This window comes from Silene latifolia, chromosome X (assembly GCF_048544455.1).
Source record: "Silene latifolia isolate original U9 population chromosome X, ASM4854445v1, whole genome shotgun sequence".
Classification (NCBI taxonomy): domain Eukaryota; kingdom Viridiplantae; phylum Streptophyta; class Magnoliopsida; order Caryophyllales; family Caryophyllaceae; genus Silene; species Silene latifolia.
The window spans coordinates 316,180,047-316,191,014 of record NC_133537.1 but is presented as its reverse complement, the minus strand read 5'-3'; the positions used below and the strand labels follow the sequence as shown (position 1 = coordinate 316,191,014).

The following is a 10,968-nucleotide window of genomic DNA, read 5'->3' as shown; positions in this document are numbered from 1 at the left end:
ACTTAAAGGATAAAACTTTAAAATAATTTGTAATTATCTCTTATTTTAACAAATTGTAATTCCTATTCCTAGAGTCCTTACATAAACATACTTCTTATTTGAGTAATTGAAATACAACTTTTACGTATCATTCAAAATGATATTAAAAGATCTAAACAATTAGAGGAATGACAAATTTGAAACCCGTGCAACGCACGGGCACAAAATTTAGTTTAAGAATATTAATGATGTCCTTTGATTTTCTTTATTTGTATGTTACATCTAATGACATTTTTGTAAGGACTTTTAGTAATCATTCAATTTTTTTTTAAGAATTATATCAAATAAACAATAATCTAATAATAATTAAATAATAAATAAAAATGAATAGAAATTAAGGGGTATAAAATATCATGTGGAATTATTATATGTCAATGCCATGTGGAATTAAATTAAATGCTTAAATCTAACCTTTTAACCATATTGTATAGATAGATAGATGATAATGATAATGATAATGATAATGATAATGATGATAATTAAGATAATGATTGGATTAAGCCATTCTGGAATTTGAGTTGGAGCCATACTTGACAGAATCCCCAACCGATTTTAAGCTTAGCAAAGTACGTCGAAAACTCGTTTAAATTCGTCGAAGTTTTTAACAACTCATCAAGACATCCACAAACAGTCAAACACCATCGCCCCAAGACCTCTTTTGTTCATAACAACAATTCCCTCTCTCAATGCAATTCCCAATCCCAATCCAAATCAATTCAATCTAATGTAAACAAATCTAACTACTTCATGCTCACACAAGTTTGCTTAATTGATCCTGAATTCATCAAATTTAGGGTTTTTACAAGTAATTGGATCAGGGAAATTAAAAATGAAAGAGGGGAATTTGAAAAAAGTGTGGGAAATTAAAGTGTTGAAAAGAAAGGGTAACCAAGATGAAGCCCGGAAAATGATGGAGCGCATAGCAAAACAAGTCGAACCCATAATGCGCAATCATAATTGGCGCGTCAAAGTCCTCTCTGAAATGTTGTATGTTTAATGTTCCTCCTTTTTCGTCTTTGCCTTATTCTATTACTCGTTCGCCCCTGCGATGTTGATGTTGATGTTAGGGAATTTGAATGTATAGCTCTAACGTTTGGAATTTACTCTCTTTCTGTTGATAATGTACTTTGTAAGTCTAAATTATTTGTTTGCTTTTGATTGAAATATGGGCATTGCTTGGATTCATTTGGCAAAAGAAAGCTCTTTTTATTTCAAGGATTTCATCAAGTCAGGAATGTTTGGATTAGCCTCCTTGTGATTTTCTATAGAAATGTTTGGAGTCTATCTTCTATACTTAATTTCATTCTGTTTATCAAGAAGGAATGCCTTGTTGTTGGCATTTTGCGACTTTGCCAACGTCCAAGTGTACAACTACGTATTTATTTTGGTGTTGTTGTCACTGTCTCGTAGCGCTTATTCTCTCCTCCTATAAGAAATCAATGCCGTGGGTAAATGTATGTCTTATAAGCTAGTTTTCCATGCACTAAACATACAGTGGAAATGTCTGACTGAGTGAGGGATGCAGTAAAAAAAAAAAACAGTCTGCTTCAAAGATGAGAGGTTGAAGAGATGAAAGGTATACCTAATTAAAGACTTCTCATGGGCACTAGTTTTAGGGGACGTTTATTCCATAGTAATTACGTCTTGCAGTCATCACTCATCAGGTATCCTCCTTAGGTACTGCACAAATATTCTAAGCATCGTTTAGGAAAGAGATAAAGAGATTACTGTCAAAATTGTATCTCCAGTAATGGAAGAACTTCCTATAACGGACATGCCATCAGTTTCTTCATTGACATTCTTACTGCCCAATTGACCTTCTTGTAGCGTAACTGTCACTTGATGCTTAATTACTCACAAATGATGTATATAATATGTACGTCTTTTGCTGTTGTGTGTTGCTCTTGGTGTTGGACTGCATGCAGTAATGCACTAATACTTCAGCTGGTGTGTACTTGAGATTAATACTTGGACTATTAAAGTTGAAGAAATTGGGTGGAGTAAAAGAGTCGTGATTGGCAAAGCACTTACAAGGCTACGTGGGTATTCATGTTTCTTCTCTTAAAATGGGTGTTATAAATAATTAAATATTCCCTCCATTCCGTTTAATTGTTTATGTAACTTTGGCGGTCAAAGGATATATCAACTTTGATTGCTATTTTAAGATATTGACCACGAAAGTCAAATGGGGACAATATAAGAGGGATAGTGAGAGCTTTTTTTTGTCCTGGCGCTTCCTCATGCTGTGGTTTTTGTTTGCCTGTGTTTTTTTTTTTAAAGAAAATAGCATTGGATAACACTTGCTCTTTGATTAATTGCAGTCCTAAGCGGAAACAACTTTTGGGATTGAATGTTGGTGCAGGGATTGAGGTGAAGTTGCGGCTTCGGAAGCCTAATAATGACATGGAATTCTTACCATTTGATAGAGTTTTAGATACAATGTTACATGAGCTATGTCATAATGCTCATGGTCCACATAATGCCAGTTTTTATAAACTGTGGGATCAACTTAGAAAGGTCTGTATTAACTTAAAATCTAGGAGTAGATTATTACGAAGCTTTAATGCAACTTATAAATGTTACTTTGCAGATATAATGTTTGTATTCCCTGCCATGTTTTCTTTTCTGGTTCATGGAATATCTCATCCTACATGGCTATAACTCGACAGTTTTTTTACTTTTTTTTTTATTACTGCAAAGTTCTCGCTTGTGGAGTTTCTGTCATGTCTTCACCGTATGATGGATTTTAGTTTGAAGTTTGTTAGTAGTTTTGTGCCTCAATCTTTTATGTCTGATCTACTGTTGATTGGAGTTATATGTTGTCATTTCTTATTTAGCTTGAGCTGAAAAATGAATCCACATTTAACACGAAGCCGGTTTGTTATTTTTGCTGTCAATTGCAGGAATGCGAGGAGTTGATGACCAAGGGTATAACTGGAACAGGGGAAGGATTTAATCTACCTGGAAAACGATTAGGTGGTTCCTCTCGACAGCCATCTCTTTCTTCCCTACGCAAGACATCACTTGCTGCAGCACAAAAACGGCAGAAGCTTAATTCTCTTTTGCCAGCTGGACCTTTGCGCCTTGGTGGTGATAAGACCATAATGACCTCATTAAGTCCTGCCCAAGCTGCTGCCATGGCTGCTGAAAGGAGACTGCAAGATGAAATCTGGTGTGCATCATCTTTCGCTGGAGCTGATATTGAAGACGAGGGAAATTCTGACGTCTTTGAAACAGTATCATTTGTTGGGCCTAGTATACCTAGTTCAAGTTCCTCTAGTGGGACATCTCGGAAAATGATTAGTACTAGTTATGGGGACAACCTCATAGATTTAACAAGTAATGTAAATTCCACCTCTGCCATTATTCATGATACAAGGCTGGGAAAAAGATGCCGTGACTCCTGTCCAAGTTCTTCGTATTCACTCAGCAATGGTCTTCCCAAACCTGATATCGTCAGCCCATCCAAAAATTTATCTACCTCTAGGTTAACGAATAATCATACTGCATCAAACAAGAGCGGCGAATCTGACTTGTGGACTTGTGAAACATGCACACTATTGAATCCTGTGAGTGATATTTATAATTGCTTATGCTCTTCTATTATTGTCATACTCCGTCTGTGTTACTCCCACTTAGGTAAGGTGTCAGATGCGAGTGTTTGTCGGAGTCTCTAATACGACTATTTTGTAAAAAATCTTTGCCTTTGTCCTAAAAAGAAGCGTCATTTTCTAGTAGTTTGGTGCTCTGTTTTCAAAATTTAGCATATTGAGTTGCAGAAAATCTCTTATAAGGTGTTTAACACCAGATATTGTGAAACCGCGATGTTATTTACTCAGATACCCTTCTGAAAGAACTTTTTAGTTAAAGACTAATTTATTGCAGGCATTAGCTCCAGTCTGTGAAGCATGTGAAACCGTGAAGCCAAAGGATGTGTCAGTGAAGTATAAACTATGGATATGTAAAATATGTACGTTAGAAAATAGCACAAGCCTGGAGAAGTGTTCAGCATGCGATCAATGGAGATATACACGAGGTCCTCCAATTGCATCTTTGGCTCCAAATCTGGGCACATGACAGGTAACTTTCTCAGTTGTGTTAAGTGGTTTCATTTATCGAGAATTGTTAACATCATTTTAGAAGATTAAGGGTATGTTTGGATTGGGGAATTTGGAGGGAAAAGAAGGAAAGGAAAATGGAAGGATATGATTTTATTTATTTGATAGCAAAATCGAAGTGGAAGGACTTGGAGGAGGACATTAAATCCCTCCTAATCCTGCCTTTGAGCCAAATTAGAATTTTTCTAACAAAAAAAAGAATTTGGAGGGAAAACTCTCCCCGCCTCCTTCCCCTTCCTCTCCCTTTTCCTCCTCGTTACTATTCAAAAGGCCTAAGGGTGTCTTTGGTTAGCATAATGGAGGTGGAGGGTTTTGGAGGGGCTCCTACACGCCACATTAAAATTCCATCAACATTAGGGGAGATGTGGAGGAAAAATGAAAATGCACCCCCTGCATTTTCCCTTCCCCTTCCCTCCTTCCTTCCATTTTTGTATCCAGACACATCCTTAAGTTCCTAAACATCTAACACAACATCAGTAGATGCTGATCGAAATGGAAATTTGTAATCCGAGCTGTTGATATTTTGTCAAACATCACAGGGAATGTTAATTAGGAGAACATCCTTCTAAAGATCAAGAATAGAGAGCGATTACCAGTCCTGTTGTGCTTCCATCAATTTTTTAAGGTTCTATTTTTTTTTCCTCTGCAAAAAAGATTGTCTCGGTTTGGGGATTAAGGAGTACATATTTGAAAGAACACCTACAATAACTACATTATCCCACTACTCCTTCAAACGCCTTGGTAAAAGGAGAATAGGATAGGACATGGGATGAAATACCAAATAGGATAGATCTTTGTTTGTCAATGGTTGTGCCATCTAGTTGCGTTATCTCATTGTGTATATTGTAATTTGATTTTGTACTACCCATCTCACAAAGATGTAGCTTCAAGGACCGGAATTTAAAAATGAAATGCGAATACTGTTTATTTCTGATCCCTATAAACGGGAATGCTACAACAAAACAAGCCATGGGTACCTAAAAATAGTGGTATGATGTGCCTATAATTCCATAAATAAAAAAAGGAAACAAGTTGTTGATCATATAACCCTTGGTGCTTCACATGATGCTGCAAGCAGAAGACTCATCTTCATAATAAGGTTCAACATGGACTGGTGGTGGCCATGCTGATGGGTATTCGAGTGCAGGTGGTGACAGCGAAGGGTAATAGCTAATTCCACCAGAGTAACCATCGTTAGGACAATGCGGGAATGACGATGGTGGCAATGCCAGTGGTTGGTGATGTTGGTTATGTTGGCGGAAGCATATGTTATTGTCATAATACCCTAGTTGAGGATAATGACAATAATTATCGTTGTTGCAACAATGAGCATCTGGTGAACAAAGTGGGCATGGACAAGCAGGCGGTTCCTCGAATATGTCTACTGGGATACTATCCTTTGTCATATAAGCCTTGGAAATCTCTGCATTTCTGGTAGATTTTTTCAAGACCCTCATCAACATATCTGGTTGTAAATTGCCTAGTATTTTTACCGTCCCTTGTTCTGCATCTAACTCGAACCTATGAACACCTGTAATAATTATCGTGTAATAAAACGAGAAATACAAGTTTAGACAAGCCCTTGTAAACATATAAGGATTTTAAATATGATTCTTGTACTAAAGAACGAAACGATATTGCAATTGTAAAATAAGACACGTTTGAGCATAACTTACGGAACAAATTTTACAAGATACTTCCTCCGATTCACATGGTTCTTTACATTTTTATTAATTTATGAGGAGTATTTTATTTTAATTAAATGCAAAGAATCAAATTAACCGATGTATGTATATCTTAAAATTGAAGTTCACTCTTTCATACTACTTCATACGACGAAAGACATGCATCTAAGCATAAAATATTATTGATATATTATTATTGTATATGGATTGATTTTTAGCCATGCATGCATTAGGTATGTAACTCACTTCTAGATATGTCATTACACTGTACGAGTAATTTATGCATGCATTAGGTATATAACGGTTTTTGTACCGTGGGATTAAATTAAAGGGCACACGTTAAGAAGTTATATGCGAAAAAATCATAAGATTATTTCTTGAAAAACCATAAGATGAACTAATTATTATCATTTCTAATGAAATAATTTTGATAATCTTTCCCCATATTACTACTTAGTGTGTTCTTTTAGGGCACACGCTAGAACAACTGTTTTTCTAATAGTGATGTAAATTTAAACTACTAAATTTAGATAATGTTATTTAATTATGATTAGTGATTACATACATACCTTCAAGTTTGGACAACACTGAGGCCACATTGTCTTGCCAATTCTCATTTGTGTTTATTTTGACCACAACTGCCTACAAAAAATGACATACAATGAAAATGAAGTACAATAATCTACCTAGTATAAAAGTTAGGTTCTTTCCTGGATTCCTATTGGTTGCTTAAATTCAGCATTGGTGGGCCCCTACTAAATTTTGGGGAATTAATTACTCTCTCTCCACATTTGCTGATATTTTGGTGTTTAATTTCCGTCTTGAACAATAGTTGTTATTATTTCCGTCTTGAACAATAGTTGTTATTTATTCCGTGTAAATATTCTACCGACTAAAAAAAAATCTACATACAAAATCGATTTAAAAAACAAAATTACAATAAATTTCTATGATAGCCTGACAAAAGATTAGAAATTATAAGTTATGTCGATCCCTACCAAAATTTCACGAATGAATCGATTTAAAAAACAAAATTACAATAAATTCACGAATGAATCGCTCTCTACATTAATTAATTAACATAAAAATAACAAAAATATGAGAAAGATCAACACTTTTATTGGGTTTTCACTGATGATCAGCAAACAACAACTTCCTCCATTTCTTTTTACCCCTCTTTTGCACTAAAGATTTAAAGGGTAAAAAATCCACCTGAAACTTAAGTTAAAGAATATGAGAAAAAGGAGTGAAAAATGAAAGACAAAAAGATTAAAAAGGTGTTTTAACAACTTAGATTAAATTTGGGGGCTAATTGATTTGGGGAAAATGAGTTTGTTTAGAAGAACTCAGATTAAAGTTTTTGTTATGGAAAATGTATCATTTTGTTTGTTGCTGGAGAGAAAAAAAAGAGGGACAATTGAAGAGAGAAATAATGTTGTAAATTCTTTAGGTTTACAGAGGGAGTAGATGAGTTAATTTATGGGTGTAGGTTTACTATGATTTTATATAAAATTTGGGCTATTAAGTTATTGGATCATTTACTAAAATGGATTTATGAAGATGGATGGTTATTTTTCTGAACTCTTTTTAAATATTTGGGCCTTATATTTTTTAATGTTAGAAAATGTTATACGGAGTATATCTATTTTCACTTCCGTTTATATTTATTGTAAAACATAAATAATATACTTCGTGTCTTGCATTATATCATATGAGTGCATCACTATCTGATGTGTTATTATTTATTTTTAATATTATATTTGAGTTATATTAATCTTATTTTAAATTATAGTTATGTGCAACTTTAATTTTATATTTATGCATTTCGTTAAATATTGGATAATTCAATCCCGTGCAATTTTTGCACGGGAATAAAACTAGTTTATTGTAATTGTTAAGAGAAATTGCATACAAAACGGTAAATTGTGCTTAATCAAACTAAATACTCCGTATCACGTAAAGACGAACAATTTATAAAAAGAAAAAATTATGTAAAGAGAACTTGGATGTAAAACATAAATTTACAATAATTTCTTACCATGTTTCCTGGCGAATTCGAATTAAAATCTATAGTTGAGGATCTATTACCATACCCAAGGAATTTCATTTTTCAATATGAATAAATTTTTAACTTTCTTATTAAATGTAAAATGAGAGAACTAGTAAATGTATTAGCATGAGCTAAATTTTCCTATCATTTGTGAGCATATATATATATATACACAATATTGTCGGTTGATGCATGCATTTTAGGTAATTATTAAGGTAAATTAGTTTGTATCTTACATTTTCAATTTTGAACGTAATTTGATTCTACAAATTTTGGGAGTGGAGGTCAAGGTGAAGTTATCCAAGGAAATAATAAGCTTCGAATTTGGACAATTAACATTAGGGTCAATTAATTTTTACAGCCTTATAAATATCAGTTTTTTTTTTATAAGGTAATAATTTTTGAAAACTAATATTTATAAGGCTGTAAAAATTAATTGATCCTTAACATTATAATGCTCAAATTTCCTATATTATAAGATTTTGTTGCGTAAGAGTTAAGCATGGGAGCACCTAAGAGGGGAAGGGGGTAAATTAGATGTCTATTTAAAAATGGGACACGCTATTTTCAACACGCACATTACTAAATCCCGCACACTTTTTACGACTTTTCCCAACTTTAGCCCTCTCATTTTTACCCATAAACAACCCTAAAAGAGATAGAAGAGGCCAACTATGACAGCCAACAGTTGCTCCACTACACGATTAACGACAGAGAAGGAGATGGTCGACGGCGTCGGCATGTCAATGACAACGATAGGTCGGCAGCGACGACATAGGGTTGGATCGACGGCGACGGCATAGAATTGGATCAACGGCGACGACATAATGTTGGATCGACGGTGTTAGAGAGTGAATGAGAAGGGAGGGTGTTGGGTCGACGACATGAGTGGGGATGTGATGGAGTTGATGGCGAGGGATGCAGGCAATCAATGCCGATGGAGGGTGGTCGCGGCTGTGGGAGGGGGTTTTAGTTTTTTTTTTTTTTTTTTTTTTTCCTTTTTAGTGAAGGGTAATGATGGAAAATTAAAGAAAAATGTGTGGGATTTAGTAAAATCGTGTGTTGGATTTAGCAATTTTGTTAAAAATTTAAGCTTAATAAAAGTTTCTTTTAAAACTCTTAAAGACTTTTGACTACGCTTCATAAAAATTTAAGGTCTTAACACGAGATCATCGAACAAGATTTGAATGACTAAGTGCAACACACAATTCGTTTTAAAAAGACTCAAAAGAAAAAACAAACTTGCAAAATGTGACTCAATTATGTTTAAGTGATAATCGATTTTGCAAAGTTAATTTACTCGATTAAAAGCTTAAGTTGTAACACTCCCACTTACCAAGGAGCCTTAGCAAGACCTTCCCCAATAAGTAAGGGCGTTACCATCTCGGTTGCCCGAGATAATGTATATCAAATAGACCATAATAGAACATTTATCAAATGTTTCTTACAACTTATACAAACATAAGAAAAGAAATACAACTCTGAAACAACTGAAAAGAACTACTAAGCATAAGTAACAACGACAACTCGCTAGACAACGTGATGACTCGATCCCCTCCATATCCCGCAAGCAACATATCAACCAACACCTGCTAAACCAACTACTCACTATCCCCGAATGGATCACCACAGTTTGAGAATAATAAACGGGGTCAGTCAACTGCATGACCAAGATAAACGAACACATAGATGCAATCAATACACAAACACAACCAATGTGTAGCATCCTCCAACTCCAATCGTCACCAGTAACCGACAATACACACCTAAATGTGTAGCCCTGCCAGGTTACCCATCGCAACAAGTAACCCTCACCGCAGTGGGGGACTGCAGCCTTTCCCACCTAAGCCCCGCTCATCGCAACGAGCGCACCAAGAACATTAGTGTGCACACCCTCTTGTGATGGGAGCCACAAGAGGCGAACATGGGGTTAGAACCATCTCCCGAAAATGGTCCCATCACAACAATACCAATCACAATATTACTCATCAACCAATCTCAATCCAACGCAGCATATTAATCAATCAATCACAAATAACCTTAAATTAATCACGCAATCAACTAAGTAGGGAAACCCTACCTTTCCTCAAATCCACAGGACACATCCATCACACCATGTCATGCAAGACTCCATATCGTATCCTACCACAACAATCGTATCCTATTACTAAGCTATTCAAGAACTACTCAAAAGGACAATCAATCACAAACTCATCTTGAAGAACAACCGATGCCGGTGATGGCGGCAAACCCGACTCGTTGACCTCATGCATAAACCGTCTCCCTTCTCGGATTATAGTTCAAAGCTACCCAATAGGTGTAGAGAGAGATGAGAGAATGGGGAGAGAGTGTTTAGGTTTTAGAAATGATAAAATAAACCGTCGAAATGAATTATATCTCAGCCGTCGCATTACGGTGTCAGACGAGGTACTCGGTCGAGTATAGACATACTCGGCCGAGTACGACGCACTCGGCCGAGTACGACGCACTCGGCCGAGTACGACGCACTCGGCCGAGTACGACGCACTCGGCCGAGTACGACGCACTCGGTCGAGTACCCAAGCTACTCGGCCAAGTGACCACTATTAGGTCGAGTATTGCAAGGCAAATATACGACATAGTCTCCCTTTGTCTCCTTTACCAAAGGCTACTCAAGGTCAACAGGTCAGTCAACGGGTCCCTAGAAGGACGGGTATTACAGTCTTCCCCCTTATAAGGAACTTTGTCCCCGAAATTCGTCCAACACTCCCCATCGCAACACCACAAGGCAACACAAAGGATCACATAGTACTCATGCAGCAAGGAAAGTCACGAAACTCATGCAACACCAAGTAAAGCCAACGTATACACTACAAGGTTATTATCATTACATGTCTAACACCACCAGTTATCGTGACATGATTATGACAGTCATGAAGCCACCACGTTTTTAATATGTGCAAGCCACTAAACCTTTTATAAAGTAAACTGTTGGGTTCCTTATGTTGATGATAACATGCCCATTTGATTTGTGTCATCTTAGTTTACCTTTTCAGGATATATGATCATATCAAGCATGGATTAAGAAGTGTTGAAG

The 10,968-nt window shown here is 35.9% G+C and overlaps 1 protein-coding gene across 5 annotated transcripts; it reads left to right on the top strand.

The window, feature by feature from the left end:
* The first annotated feature begins 561 nt into the window (after nt 1–561).
* On the top strand, nt 562–5,832 carry LOC141617707 (uncharacterized). 5 transcript variants are annotated; one of them, XR_012531187.1, is made up of 6 exons: nt 562–1,026; nt 2,361–2,556; nt 2,943–3,608; nt 3,925–4,119; nt 4,697–4,782; nt 5,236–5,832. XR_012531187.1 is itself a non-coding variant. In XM_074434873.1 (5 exons), exons 1-4 carry the CDS (start codon nt 869–871, stop codon nt 4,114–4,116), a joined length of 1,212 nt encoding a protein of 403 aa, XP_074290974.1. In that variant the 5' UTR covers nt 562–868; the 3' UTR covers nt 4,117–4,119; nt 5,305–5,832. The 5 variants fall into 5 exon arrangements, 4 of the variants coding, with proteins under 4 accessions (XP_074290974.1, XP_074290973.1, XP_074290972.1 ...); XM_074434873.1 differs by lacking the exon at nt 4,697–4,782 and having other exon boundaries at nt 5,305–5,832; XM_074434872.1 differs by lacking the exon at nt 4,697–4,782.
* The last annotated feature ends 5,136 nt before the right edge of the window (nt 5,833–10,968 follow it).

Coding starts and splice junctions, on each gene's coding strand:
- LOC141617707 (XM_074434873.1), top strand. CDS start 869: ATGAAAGAGGGGAATTTGAAAAAAGTGTGGGAAATTAAAGTGTTGAAA. Junction 1,027..2,360: donor AAAGTCCTCTCTGAAATGTT/GTATGTTTAATG, acceptor GATTAATTGCAG/TCCTAAGCGGAAACAACTTT. Junction 2,557..2,942: donor TGTGGGATCAACTTAGAAAG/GTCTGTATTAAC, acceptor TGTCAATTGCAG/GAATGCGAGGAGTTGATGAC.